At 36.4% G+C, this 16,173-nt stretch overlaps 1 protein-coding gene and 1 long non-coding RNA gene across 2 annotated transcripts; one reads left to right on the forward strand and one right to left on the reverse strand.

Annotated features, from left to right (window-relative positions):
* Positions 1–1,209: 1,209 nt before the first annotated feature.
* Positions 1,210–3,955, reverse strand: LOC144702308 (uncharacterized). Its single transcript, XR_013581229.1, has 4 exons — positions 3,799–3,955; positions 3,604–3,679; positions 2,386–2,540; positions 1,210–1,308 (listed from the first exon to the last, which is right to left on the reverse strand). It is a non-coding gene; the product is annotated as an uncharacterized LOC144702308 (long non-coding RNA).
* A 246-nt stretch (positions 3,956–4,201) lies between these two features.
* LOC144702307 (pathogenesis-related protein 1A-like) lies at positions 4,202–5,019 on the forward strand. The gene has a single exon (XM_078574310.1). It carries the CDS (start codon positions 4,249–4,251, stop codon positions 4,756–4,758), a length of 510 nt encoding a protein of 169 aa, XP_078430436.1. The 5' UTR covers positions 4,202–4,248; the 3' UTR covers positions 4,759–5,019.
* Positions 5,020–16,173: the final 11,154 nt, after the last annotated feature.

A 16,173-nucleotide genomic window follows, 5' to 3' on the forward strand; every position in this document is an offset into this window, starting at 1 on the left:
CATGTTTGTCTTTATGTTATTTCCTCTTTTCTGATTGGAGGAGAGCTCCATCAATTCAATTTCATGCTTCTCGTCAAGATGAAAATAAGATGGATTCATGGAGAGATCCAGGCATTGTCCACACTCTTCTAACTTATCCTTTGTAGACCAAAACAAAAATGCTCTGATGTGGCCAGATAGCCAAGCCAAATATCCATATAAATCACATGAAACACTACCACCCATTAATAATCATCCCATTAAAATTTGAAAAAATTATACACTTATGGAACAGGAAATATTAATGATTAATAAAACCTATTGACACAGTATTAAATTAGGTTTCATTAAAAATATCCTAAATATGCATAAAATGATATTTATATGAAATTCAAAAATATTTAATAAATTTAAATGATAGCTTGATAAGTTCAGTATTTCTATTCTTGAACTCATAACATATGCATGGAATTATGAGAAAATTTATCCCTTTACATGGACTTACAAATAATTTTTTGGTGCAAACATATGATGCGAAATCAAAATGTGTACCCTATAATTCATCTCTGGTTCAGAAAGCGCCATTCAAGAGAACCAATAATAGACTATTAGTCAAAGAACATAATTATGTAAATATTTTTATACAGAAATATAATCAGATCAGATATTTTTGTTTAGGGTTCCAATGCCATTTCAAGTTCCAAAAAAATGTTTCTGTTTCATTTTTAAAATGTAAAAGAATTTTTTTCAAGTTACATCATTTTACTTAAAGTTTGTATTCATGAATATTAAATGAGTTTATATCAATTTGACTCATTATTCATCACATGATTAGTATTTTATATTTTCTCAATTCATCCAAATCATTAATTATTTATTTAATTAATTCCCAACAGATATCACGTCAATCGTCAATCAAGGGGTTTGACAACAGATAATATGTGTCAGCCATACCACCAAGTAGTGCTTGCCCATATCACCAAGTAGTGCTTGCTCATGATATAAGACTACCAATATATTATATCAGGATGACAGATATCAGATATAGGGATACAAATTGTAGTGCACATGACATGGAGGATACCAGTACCAGATATTGAAATCCTTAAATTTTAGGTACATGGATATCATTTTATTTCTCTAACAATGTGATGTTCCATATGGAAGAAAACAAATACATGTATATATCATGTGGTAACATAAAGTAACATGTTAAAGTAAATGTTGGAAGCCTTGAGCAGCATCTGACTAAAGTAAATGTTGCCGTTCGGTATGGGAGTCCCCATATTGATGTTGACTTTGGCTGTGGGCTTGCCTCTGTACAGATGCCTTCTTGGGAAGAAATAAGTCAAATTATTATAATACTATATCATAAAGTAAAATATCAATAAAATATCTAAAGATAATATAAAATTATCAAAATATGTAACATCCGATATAAAGTATCTTAATTTCTTACTATCTTATCCAATATCATGTTGGATATCAGAAAAACCAATATCCAACATCGATATCTGGAATTGTCATTCATCCCCTGGCACAAAGACATGTGGATATCAGGATGATGATGATATTGGATATCAGTATTACAGAAACTGACATCTGATATCATCGTCCAGTATTTGTATATCAGTTAAGACAGATATTAGAAATGCCCTTTCCGATCTGGTTCAGCTTATGTCCTGATATTGGTATATGAGCTTGGGTACAGAATGGGAAAACACTACCAGGAAGCAAGCATATGAAGAAAGTCAACTCATATTATTTAAATCACATAAGTCACAAATGCATTGGATGACTATCTTCATTATGTTTGCCCATCCAGTCAACTTCTAAAATCATTTTTCAGAAATCGTGATTTGGATGACATACAAACAAAGATCCTGGGTCGTCTGAGAAAAAAATAATGCTGATAAAGCGTCATTTCATATATGATAGTCCACGCTGATTTATTTACCTTAGATATTTTCAGAATTATATAGATGAATAAAGTTTAACCCTTTAATATTTTGAGTTATATATTAAATCAATTTTTATCATATTTTCTCATGAATATTTCTATGTTTAAGTCCTGATTAAACTGTAGTCAATGGCTGTATATTTTATAACTCATGACGTTAAGGTAAAATTACTCCTACATTTTTCTCTCTCCTTTACTTTTAATTAATATTATTGGAACGATGCGTTCTTTTTCTGCATCAAGATAAATATGTTTTCCCTAATTGCCACTTCTCTCTCTGTGAGAAAATTGCACTCCCACAAGCGAGAGAGGAACCTGGATCTTTAAAGAAATATGAAGAGCTATTTTTTGCTGACATAAACGCAAATAACAATCGTTAATGCACATAACTACCGTTAAGAAATATGACGTGAATTATCTATCGTTAAGGCACAAAACTACCTTACCTTACGGTATGACTGCTGTAGGTCACCATCCTACGTTCGTCGTCCTACGTTTGTCCCCAACTGTGGAAGCTTGAGCAGTGGTGGTGAAAATGATATCAGCTAGGAAGGCTAGAGGATTAAGTGCCACAGCTATGTGAAGACTTGTACCTGATCACCTAACCATGAACAAGGTTGGAGTGATTGGACTGTGAGACAGTTAATCGACCAATTTGTTTAACGTTTTAAGATACCAAAGGTGCGTGACAAAACCTAAATTTACAGCGTTGAGACTGCAGACAGGGAGTTGAGTTACTCCCCCAACATATGTTAAACACAAGTGTTAGACCCTTTTCATCTACCTCCTTCGTTAAGTAGCAACATCATAGCTCACTTAGTCGACTAGATTAGAGTTAATTAACATTTTAGAGACCCCACTTTACCCTCCCTCAACTCTTTTATTATATATTAGCTTCATATACCAATAGTCGTCATCTTGGCAAAAGAAGTTGATCAAGAAGGCCACATGGCAACCTGAGGATACGGTTCCGAAGATAAATCCCTTTTAGGAAGCTTCTTACCCATTGGGTTGGGTCCAATGAAAGTGTTGGTTAGAGAAGAATTGTTGGAGAATTCCGCTAGCTTCAGGAATCTTCAATATCACCTATTTTGGAGCAGAAATAGCAACAGAGAAGGGAGCTGGAGAAGAGGAAAAATAGGGCTCGGGAGTTTTCACGCACATTTGGAAAAACAGAACCAGTTTGTTCATTCCCCTAAACAAGAAGAAAAAATACCTAGAAAATAGAGAGAGAAAATTCTAGAATTTCAGATACAGAATATTTTTGACTTTTCTTCTGCATGTGGTATATCCATCTAAGCATCGTTGTCAACACAGAGGCATCCATAGATCAGAAAAATGAGAATAGGCAGGGGGGCGTAGGCTTTCCTCAGAGCTAGTATTTGCCCTCCGATATCCACTTGGTATCCACTATTGGACAACCAGCATCTGATATCCAGATGAAATCAAGACGATTTCAGATAATGGATATCAGATATGGGACGCATATCAAGTATCTGCTCGATATCAGATATCGAAATTGATATCGTAGGATTTGGGACATGGAGGATCCCATACCAGATATCAAATCCGATATCAAGATATCGGATGTTGAAGAAAAAGAAAAAAAAATTTGCTTCTGGAATATCTCAGGCTTACGGTTGAATTACTTAACCCGGACTTACAGTTGTATATCCTTTATACTGGACCAGGCAAACAAATAGCCCAATTGAAATTTGGCATTTCTCCGACTATGTCAACCTGTTCCACTTGATTGAATACTGTTTAAGTAATTTTACTAGACTTGATATTATTCAAAGGAAGAAGAAATAAAAGTCCAAAAGTTTAATAACGTATTTACCCCACAAAACGATACTTACCCCACATGATGCGCGCGCAAGAGATGTCTGGTGCATATTCTAAGGCATGTGCCTTCTTTAGTAGGTTACAAGGCGACGATGGTGGTGACGGTTTCCAATGTCACATCTCTTCAGAACTATTCAATGAGAAGTCAAGAAGGTGGGCCTGGTGGCGGCGAAAGACGAGTCAACAAAAACCAACAGGCTGTGTTGTGTCAAGATTCGTCCAGCTAAATTGTTAAGAGGACAACTCCGATATGGACGACGATCAGTTTAGTCTACACGAAAAAGCCATTCAAGACGCAGATTGATGACCGAACTATTTAAAACAGTTTACGAAACTTAATCGATACACTAGTTTATTTCTACATTATCAGCATACTTGTGGCCGAGAGAGAGACGGTAGGTAGATCAACTTCTATTAAACCCATATCAAGGACAAGGGATCTTCACAGAAGGTAGAGGTGAAAGATGGCATCCTGTAAGCCGACGTCCATGGCTCTGGTCATGGCTGCCTTTGCCTTCTCTCTTCTCTCTGACTTTGCCTTTGCCCAGAACTCACCAGACGACTATCTCGCCCCGCACAACGATGCCCGAGCTGAAGTAGGCGTTGAGCCACTGACTTGGGACTACAATCTTGAAGCGTACGCGCAGAACTACGCCAACGAGAGGGCAGGCGACTGCGAGCTAGTGCACTCCCAGGGGCCATACGGAGAGAACTTGTTCTGGGGATCTGGCAAAGTCTACAACGCAGAAGATGCCGTAAAGCTGTGGGTAGATGAGAAAGAGTACTACGACTATAACAGTAACTCGTGCCAACCAGATCAAATGTGTGGCCACTACACTCAGGTGGTGTGGTGGAACACCGAGAGGGTCGGCTGTGGACGCGTCCAGTGTGATTCTGGGGACTATATCATTGTTTGCAGTTATGACCCCCCTGGTAACTGGGAAGGCGAGTGGCCTTACAAGTTCTCCTCGTAGAGATTGCAAATGCAGAGAAGCTGCGCTCCTTATCGAGAGGTCTATCGAAATAATTGATGCACGTTCAGTCTCTGAATCGGGTTATCCACTATCTCTTTCTAGCCTGTATCACAAGGTAATGATCACAGCTTAATATTGAGGCGTTATGACGTTTCCAAATTTAGCTGTGAACGCGCTTGATTGTGTTGGGGTGAGTTATTTTCCCTGTACTCGTCTTCCCCTGAATGTTTCTTTTAAAGCACCGTTGGACGCCGAACTAAATAGTATCGTAGCTTGGCCATGGAAAAATACTATCATTGGCCCTCAAAAACGGATGGGGAAAATCCCCTTTATCGAACCGAAAGTAGGAAGAAAGTATCTTTCGATTGATTTACAACTTTAATTATGGATTTATTTATATGAATTAGGATATTTATTTCAGATATAAATCGTAGATTGACGATCCCTTTGAATCGGAATATTGGAGGAAGCATCTGCGTGAAAGATCCCAAAAGACAACCTTCAACTCTGTTGAAAAGATTTATTTCAGATATAAATCGTAGATTGACGATCCCAAAAGACAACCTTGAACTCTGTTGAATACAATAAAGGATAAAACGCTTAGTACTCACGAAACTATGTCAGGATCTCCTTGACGAAAAAAAATAGAAACATAAATGGACTAGTCAAAAGTCAAGTCTTTGGCCCTACAACACAAAAAACTAAAATTTTCCAACATCAAATTCTCAAATAAAATGAATAATTTCTTATACATTTTTCTATAATGAAAGCGGGTCAACAAAGGTAACTGAAAAATGAATACGCTGTACAGTCATTGAGATTAAGGAATGTTCAGGGAAGCACACTCGTCTCGGGAAATTCTCAATCAATCCTACCACACTGGACCCAAAGGAATCAGTTCTTTTGCCTGACAACCGAACTCATTTTTTCCTTCAATTATGCTCTCTTACCCGTAGTTCTGTTGACACAAAGGGTAAAAGAAATGATACATAGGTAAAGCTCTTCAGGGAGATCTAAAACGCATCTACGGGTTTTAGAGACCCCAGGGAGAAACAGCACACTTGAGAAAAAGACATTAAATAAATCATCGCTTGTTCATTCCCACCTTTTTTCTCATTTCTCCCATCCGAACTCCCCGAAAAGCATTATATCGTTATCATTTCTCCCGAAGTATTATATTGCTCATAATAAAATATTATAATATGACATTTCAAATCATACGAAAATATCGTTCGGAATGAGAGTAACTCCGGTACTATCCTCGATATTTTAATAATCCATGGGTTTAAATGTGAATTCCTCCATAAACCTCGCAGATAAATGTCAAGTGCCCTGATCCATCATAAGGAACTTATATAAGATTGGTTTTATGACCTGACTCATTGATGCAAAACATTTATCACCTGAATATGTATGTGGAATTCAAGGACGTGACCTCAAGGAAATAAGTATTACTTTGAAAGCATTTCATAAAAGTACGACAATAGAATGATAAAGATAATATTAAATGGAAAGCATAAGGTAGAAGTTGAGGACACAAAAAGAACGATATAAATATATAGACATAGGTGACATGCAAGGTGATATCGTCGTTGGATATGAAACGAGAACATATATTCAGCACGAAGAAATAGATATACGAATTGGATATTGATGGTGTGGTGAGATGAGGAGAAAGATGGTGGTGTGAAAGTTTGATGAAATAGGTGAGGTAAAATGGATATTAGAAACTATTAAGTATAATAAATAAAAATAATATGAAATGTCATATCAAAATTAAGGTGAGATATAATGTGATATTTAATAACGGAACGTATAAAACTTGGGTCCCTGCTGGCTCAAGGTTTTGAGGAATTATCCTTGAGCCAAATGATTCTTCCAATGTCTCTTAGCCACAAATACACTTTCCCAACAACACTCCTAACAAATCTACACCACAGGAGAAATTCCTCAATGATGTTTCACAAGACTATAAGTTCTAGTAAATATTCATCTTTTATCATTCCTAGGTTGGATGGCCAAAGGGTATGAGGAACGACCCTTCTCTTTGGTTATCCCTATTTTTTTATGTTCCCCAGGCGATAATCTATAAAAGACCTCCAAAATAACTTTATCTTTACACCTAATCAATTGAAACTCCCCTTGGAAGCCACTTTTGGGCACCCGTGTATTGGAATATTCCATTGGTCAAGGTAGCCATGAACATTGAGATAACTTCAGCTCATTCATCTTCATCTAACGTGTACTGTCAAGATTTTATCCCACGGGATCATTTTCTAAGTACCCCATTGATGTCATGTGTCACCGAATTCTTTCAACCATAAAAAATCCATAAGGATACTAATTTTGTTATGTTCACTTAAATAAAGTATATTATGTTTTGTTCAAATAAAATCTTCACAAATTATAAATATATAGATTATAATTATATTTTAATCAAATGGTTGAAGTTTTAAATTTTAAGCATCATAACGGCTTAATCGTTTATACCAGTTGCATCATAACGGCGTAATCGTTTATTTCCTAAAAAACAACCTCAAACAATACATTGGTTGAATACAACGTTCTCATTACAGCATGGACTTTTTCCAAGGTGAAGATGCTAGTTTATTTCAAATATGAGAGCAATATTTTAACTTGTAGTTGATTTACGTATGAATATTTTTTGAACTTAAAAGTTTAGTTATATGCACAATGCCAAAGTAATACATATATGATATATGGGAATATGTAGAGTGCTTAAATATTAAATAAATTTTTCAAAATAAATGCATCCCTATATTTCAGATTAAACACTTGATGTAAGCAGCCGTATTCGCATGACATAATTAATTTTGACAAGTACAATGGAATAATATCATGTCATTTGTTCAGTAATATATCATTTCTGCCTCAAATACACCCCCATTTGTTGCATTAATAGACTGATTCCATGTTATGTAACAAAAATCAAATTAAATAATTCGATATAGTAATAGACAAGATTCTATCGATAGATATCAGGTAATGAATAAATAATCTATTGGTAAATATATATATTTTATTGTATTTTAAACTTATATATTAGGAATTATGTGAGTTAAAATGATACCTAACTAAAAACATTTTAAAAAAAATTCAAAACAATATTTTGGGTTTCAAAATGAATTCTCTAAATCTTAAGGATTTTTGGAATTCTTTTAGGTCTTTAAAAATTAAAACTAATTATCTTTTTTTCCTAGTTCTTTAATAGTGGTGAATGATGGATGGTGATGGTAGCGCATGCAGATGAGCATGTGGAAGTGTGGAAGGTACCCTGGCACGTGACTGTGATGTGGGGTAGGACCAGAATGCGGAGGAGATAATTTTGACCGAGTTCCCACAGTAAAGCTGAGTAGAATTAGTCAAATATCCTAGAATGTGGATCACGCATTGTTGGTTTCACAATCGGGTGGCACACATGGCGTAGATTCTACAGATGGAGGCAGCTGGCAATGTGAGAATACTTCAACAGAGACTGTGGCTAAATCTCACGTAACTTATGACACATGTCAATTTTGGTGCTTTGTTGATTTTAGAAATCTCTGGATTTTGGCTATATTCCAGTGTGGAAACTTAGCAAAATGATGGATAAAACACATAATCAATAAAAAAGACACCAACATCATTGCCACTCCCAATTATGATGGAGCGCACCAGCCAGAGTCCCAGGAGACGTCTTCGGAGATGCCATCACCATCATCAACGCCTCCGCCGGTTCGCGTTCAGACCTACCAGCATGCCAAGTCGACCGTGAAGTCGCCCGGTTCAAATACCCCAAGTGAAAGCATGTCCATGCTCGTTCGATTCTTTGTTTTATCCCATTTGTGTGTTCGTTCTGTCGTGTTCATATCGTCGCATGTCGCGTCATTCACGTCATCATCGTGTCCATGATCGTCGAGTCATGTTCGTGTGTCATGCGTTGTTTTGTTCATCGCGTTATCGACTGTTTTCGTGCCTTTCTTTTGCTTCTTTGAATTCTCATATTTTGTCCTTGATTTTATAAGGGGGTCCTATGTATATGGACCCCCCCCCCCTCGTTAATGAACCTCCCTCGGGCCCATCTTGACCTTCCTATATAAGGGGAGAAGAGGCGCCCTAGGTTGGTCAGACCAGATCATCGTACTGAGTATTTCTTGTTCAGAATTTGGTCTCAACAAGGAGGAAGAAAAGGAGAACAAGAAAGAGGGAGATCAAAGAGGAGAAGAAGGGATACGATAGGGGATCAGGGTCGTGGACACTGCCCGAGGGTCGAGATCCTTTCCCCTCCTTTTCCGCATCGCTGCCCGTCCCGAAGCCACCCACACGATCGTGCGTGAGGTACTTGCACCGTCGGCTATCAGCGGGAAGAGTACCCTGCCACAGTCAAGGGGATCACGACTCTATAGTGGTAAGATAGTGCATGGTTTATGAACAACCGTCCGTCACTTTGAAGCCGCCCCAACATCGGGTGGTACGTGCCTCTTGAGCACGTCTTGTCCTCAATTCCGGGTCCTGCAAAATCTCTCGCCGGACAAGACCGAGGGCCCTAGCTGCACCCGCTACGATGACCAGTCTCTTGCCCACATAAGCCACCGACGCTTGCACCTATAGGCCAAGTCATCCCCCGGCTATTGACCAACCGCGGTGGACTGTCAGGTGTTTGTCACAAACTCCTCGCCCCTCAGCATTGGGCAGGGTTGGTGATACGTGCGATCTGGAAACCCGGACGCCGTGAGTACCGATTGGGGTCCCATCTAACTGTCAGCGGGTGGGTCTGAGACGTCGTTTGACGCCGATCGTGCCATCACTCGCCAACCAGTGCCTGGTCAGGGACCAAGGCTGCTGCACTCGTGCCGCTACTACCGTTCGTCTCCACCGCTCCACTGTGTTGATCCTCGATCATGCTTAGTGGCAGTGAGCGCCATCCACGCAATCCACCGGGCCAGTAGCTCTCTACTGTTGTCACCGCTCACCACCGCTGACGGTCGCTGCTCGCGCCACTCTACCGAAAGAGACGCGCTCGCTAAGCCCGGATGCTCAGTTGAGCCGTACCCCTCTCTCTCTTGACTCTTCGTCTCCAAACTCCGCCAACCCGCTCCTACACCCCACTATCGGTCGAGCTACGCCTGGTCCCTCTCTGGCCCACCTCTGCTCATGACCCCCATCGGCTGCTGCATCGATGAAGGTCTTGACGACAAGAAGTTCACTAATGAGGTACGTCGTCCTCTCACTGGCTTGTTACATTATCTTATACAGTATACTTTAGATTGCACTCCACCGCGCTCGGGCTAGAGATAGGTGAGAGGTTATTGAGAAAACTACAAAATTGAGTGTCTCTACTGGTACGGGTTGAGCCCGTCCGTTATGTGTGATCCCCTACAGAGCTATTCTGTTCGGCGTCGTAGCTGCCGCCGTCGTCGCTCCGACGAGGGTCACAAGGTCACCATCGCCGTCACCCGTCACCCACTTTGGAGCTCAGAGTTCGGCGAACCTGCACGAGTCGGGAGGTGCAAGTGCTTCCACGCAGGGCACATCATTATGAAGTTACATTCCCGTAGGGAATTTCCCATCAGACGACGTCTGTGATGACATCCGACATCATCATTTAGGTATCCGAGTATCATTTCGGTACCGACCGGACGACGTCCTGACGACGTCCGGCATCAAATTACTGCTGATTTGATGCATCTTCAAATCCTTGATTACACATTCCGAAATGTCTACACTACAGCCTCAGGGAACAAGAATGGGGCTTAAGAAAAATGTGTTTCCACTCAGCCAGCCTCTTTTGGGGCATAGATCTGAAGCTTTTTTACAAAGAGGGGAAATATAATTTTAAATAAAATAAGTCTTCTATTTAAGCCCATGCATTTTTAATAGCTTAATATGATCATATTTACATGTTTATTTGAATTAACTTAATTATAAATGCATGTTTTAAAGCTTAAAATAATTAATTTTATTTTCAGAATCATACTCTGAATTTTATGCATTTTAGTGTATTTGTGGGATTTTTCTGACATGAAATTGTGAAAGAATGTAATTTTTTGAGTCAGAATATAATTTTTCTGGAATCTTTCGACATTAAATTTGTACTGATATTATTTTCTAAGTTGAAATATATATTTATATATATTTCAGTCTTTATTTTATTAAATAGGAATTTAAAATTATATTTTAATCCCTTTGTTTTCACAACACCATGAGTCGCTGTTTGATTTGCCAAACCACAACCATCAAATACTTAGGATAATGATTGGCAACAGCCAATCAGGCTCCTAAACCATTATGGCATCGTGATTAGCGATGCCATAATGGAATTTAATGGATAACAAAATAGCTTTTTAACTTTTTATTGCGCAGGGTGACATAGCCCAATAAAAAAAGGTGCATTTTTTCCAATAAATGTGTTCCATGGACTGGGCATAGATGATTAAAAATATATTTTTTTTCTCGCTCTCTCTCTCTCCTCAAACTGGTCAACTATTGTGGCATGTAGGGTGACACGTGGCATGATGAGAGCTATCAATCATGGATGACAAGGAAGAACCTCAGCCAACCATTGCATTAAATGCCAGTAGGAGACAAAATCCTAACCGAGTGACATGATGATGCTGACGAGAGTGAGGAGAGAGAAATATTTTGATTAAATCAACGTCTAGGAAGTGTCCAACCTCCAGGCTTGATATTCAACAATCCAAATCTCTGATTAAGCTGAAATTTTAAGGGAAACTTCCTCTTTTGCCTTAAATCTATCCGTACGGTTAGATCTATAAATTGAGCCCCCTATACTTGTAAAAAGCATCTTTAAGCTCACTTCTTTCTAGAGATGCAGATTGAAAGAAAGTGAAGTTTTTAAGATCCGCCAAGTGTTTCTTGGTGTCTCTAGTGGTTAGAGAGGTTTGACAGAGAAGTTGGGATAATGATCTACATTAGGAAGATGCCTTGATCTGGTGGAATATGGGGATCTTAGGTTAGCCTCTTACCTCACATTAAGTCTTCTCCATCACACTTAGGTAATGCATTCATAATCATCATCCATCACCTATACCTATCATCATCCCTCATCAACCTTCATCATCCATTATCACCCCTATCTGACATCCAATATCAGCCACTTCACTTCTCCACCTACACCATTACGATCTCACCATCTATCTTTCTATTTACCTTTTAAGAAAACATGAATCACCATCTCTTCATTTCTACCATCCTTCTCACTTCCTCCATCACCACATCCACTACCATACATGTCACTACAACCACCATTGACATATCTATCATAAACCCTAACTTGTAAAACTCTAATTAGCCGCCTCTTATCATCACTCTCCTCATGTCTCACACCACCATTCACATCCACCTCAATTATCTTGTCTTACTCAACAATCCATTACTAGAACTAACACGATACTCATCTATATTCTTAAATTCCTCTTACCTCGATTTTCCCCACTATTGCCCACCCATTTGATATGGTATACGCTATACGTAACTCTTCTCGTCTTCTCAAGTTCACCCAATCGAGAAGGTTCCTCCCCGAACATATGTTCTCTTTGGAGACGATCCATACTCATCACTAGCTAAATAAATTATTTACGAGTGTAGGTTTATAAATATTATTGATTAAACTCAATTTCACAAAAAAATAATTTTTACCGTAATTTTGAGTTCATCAGTCTCCCACTTCTCCAATTTTCATCAATTAACTAAAAATCAATTAGAATAAGTCATGTATGTCAAATTAACTAAATAAAATGTGAAAATTCTTCCACTTGGCCCAAAGAAATCAAGAGGGGCTAATCCTATGAATCAGGTATCTTAGCGTGTCATTTTTATATATAATATTCCCTATATGATCAAAGATGAATACACAAACATATTAAATTGATCTTTTATACTAAAAATAACCATTGCAGTTAACCAAATAATCATGGAGTCTCACTGAATCACCATCCAAAAAATGGATGGTCAAATAATTTTTAAATATGAAATAAAATTTAATAAAATAAAAAGGAAATCACTTCCTGTTATATTATATTCTGGTAAATAAGAAATGCACATTATAAAAAATCTATTAAGTATTATATTAGGTTACTTTAAAGTATTCAATGTGTGTGCATAAACAATGACTCTTTTCATCTGACCATTACTATGTTTCTAATTTAATTAGTTAGGTTTTATCATATTTTACATTTTCAAGAAATAAATATGTAAATGATTACTTGTGGTTATTGTATTAATTTAGTGAAAATAAATGTATCCAATATGAATAATTTCTCCATAGAACCATAATGCACATGTTTTATTGGATCATTCAAGCATCTAAAAGTTTACCACTTACATTATCGTCTAATGGTATGGGACATAGAAAACTTTTCTTCGAAGGATAACACATATGGGTACCATATTTTAATTATATAATCAAACTGTCTCTTGAATATATGTAATTTTTTCGAATAAAATTTCATTAGAATCTAAATATTTGTTGATTTCCCTTATCTAGAGACCTAAGTCTAATAAGGGGGATTATATTTTCTAAAATATCATTTAGATTTCTTTATGTCATAGTTATATTTTATCCTTGTGTAGTGTGAATTTTCATTACTTTAGTTAGAAGTTTTCCACTAATGAATACATAAATGATAGACTGTAATTATGTCATCTACATAAACTAATTATATTATCAAAACCAGCCACAATTATGCCATCTACATAAACTAATATGATGGTAACTTTCATCACCCTATTGTGTTTAAAAATAATATAAGTAATTTTTTATGATCACAATTACTCAGTTTATAATTTAATTATTTTCATTAATCTAGTAAGTTTTCCAAACCAATCTCTTGGTAATTGTTTCAAATCATAGATTGTCTTCTGCAATTTGGAAAGTTTATCACTAGATTTTTATCATAAACAGGTGGCATATCTAGATATATTCCTTCCTCTAGTTGTCCATGTAAAAATTCATTCTTTACATCAAATTGAAGCAAATACATGTCAACTGGATGATAGAGAGATAATTATCCTCAGTATTCATCTTTGCTACCAGAGCATATATTTTCAAATTATCTTTCTTCTCTTTGAGATGATGGAAGTGAATAAAGACTTTAATCAGGACTAATGTTCACTTCAGTATTCTGGCTGTCTGAATTTTGATTATCTCCTCATTCATTAGAAATTATCGATCTCCTAGGCATAACACCACTCTCTGAGGAAGTTATTATTCAAGTAGCTTTGGCTTTGATACTTCACACTAAACACATTTTTTGGTTATTCTAACACCCAAAGGGTTATAACTATTTTCTATTGATCTGCATATTTCCAAGAACACTACTACTTATAGCCAGTTATTCCATGCAACAAGAATTTACACTGAAGCCAAAAATTGGTCATGTGATCCAGGATAAACTGTGTAAATCAATAAAACATGAAAATAAAAAAGTGAAAGCAAAGAAATTCAAACCAATATTTCTCTAGCACCATGTCAAGATATGTAGATGATACTTGTGTACTCTCATTCCTGTAGGTCTTCAAAAAGCAAAGATTGAACAATCAATTACCATAATCAACAAATGAAAATATGATTCATCTTTTCTAATATGAATGTCCCCAAAATATTGAAGAAGGGGCTAGATCAACATCAGTAAGCAAGAAGTTCCGTCCCATTAAATAAAGGAATATGAGGGTTTTTTCATTCATGAGGTTCCCATGAAATCCCCGATGGAATATTTATATAATGTCTTTCTAAGTTTGGAATAAAGGGAAAATTTTACTTCTATAAATTATGTATATACCCTAATTTCCCTTTAGTAAACCTTGATTTCAAGGCCTGTCCAGCTCAGCAGTTGATCCACCTACTTCACAACATTCTTCTTCTTGACACATCTCACTTACCCCATAATATTGCATATTCATCTTCTGTGGCAATTCCCACATCTGTTTTTTACATGCGTTGTATATCACCATGCCAGTGTGCCACTGCCATCACTCCAGTCTTGTTTTTTTGTGAGCACCTCTGATTTGTTCTAGCGCTTATTATTTTTTAGTGCTACACTGCACCAGTTTGCACCCTGGTTGACATTGCCCCCCTAAAATCTTTATTTTATATTTATTATTCTAAATAAAGACATCAATAGATAAATTTCAAATCTCCTAGTGGATCAACCCTTACTTTCCCTATATTTTTTATCTATTGGTAAAACATAATAATTTTTTTATTATGATTTAAAACAGCGCCCAAAATATCCATAATTTGGTCTTTCAGCACTTCACTTCATGGCATGCAGCTAATTCAGAATCTATAATTTTATTTGAGCTCCATACAATTATTATCATGGATTGAATATTATGATACAGTAATGCATTTGACAGGGATCATTGTACTTATTTATGAATCAAATATTCATATACTTTAATTTGTTTAGAAGTGAGCTGGCATGGCTTTCGAACTGATCAGGATGCATTTTTTAATGCTAATTAGCCCGTGTAATGAATAATGATTATCATAAAATAAACCATTAACTTTGGTCTCTTAAGTTACCTCTAGTGCTTTGTCAAATCATTGAGGGGATAACCAATTTTCACCATTATTTTCTTAGTCCTTTACCCCTTAGTTGGGAATATATGATTTTAACCTCTTCAATGACTCTTCATTTATCAGTTTTAGATGTTTATGATTCATCTTAAGCCTCAACTAACATTAAGTGAAACAACACAATCTTTTATCCATAAAAAAATTATTGTTACATTTTATTAGTGTTATAAATATGTATACTTCATACCTTATAAATGGTTTTCATTATCAAGTAAATTGGAGTTTCAGGTAATTTTATTTATGTTTTCTAAAGCTAGTTGATTTAATTTCATTATCATTATCAAGATCTTGAACTTAATAAACATTATTCCTAAAAATATATTCTACGAGTAATGCTCAATTTTTTTTCAACACCTCTGATATAGTGTTTGAACCTCAATGCATTTAATCATGTCTTAATAATTCCACAATTTGGATGCTTTCTTATTACTATTGTTGTTATTATTATCTCCAAATAAATATTACTGCTTATTTCCTTCAACCAATCAGTGGTGAGGGAAAGTAAAGTTGATTAATTGAAAATTGGGGAACCTCAAATTTGAAGACTTCTTTGAGGATTGATGAGAGTAACTATTTGTTATGCTCGATATCTTTAGGAACCTATCTATCTAGTAAATCATTTTTGGTTCAAGAGCATTTAAAGGTCAAACTAAGACATTGGGAAAAATATAGATTTTGAGAAAAAAGTAAGTTAAATAAAAAACTTTCTATTAACATAAATAAATAAATTATATTGGCTTATTTAATTTTGATCAAAATTTAAAAATTGAACACCAAGGAGTATAATGAAACTTCCCTAGATTTAAATCTAGGAG

The sequence above is a fragment of the Wolffia australiana genome, chromosome 4, assembly GCF_029677425.1.
Source record: "Wolffia australiana isolate 7733 chromosome 4, ASM2967742v1".
Taxonomy (NCBI): domain Eukaryota; kingdom Viridiplantae; phylum Streptophyta; class Magnoliopsida; order Alismatales; family Araceae; genus Wolffia; species Wolffia australiana.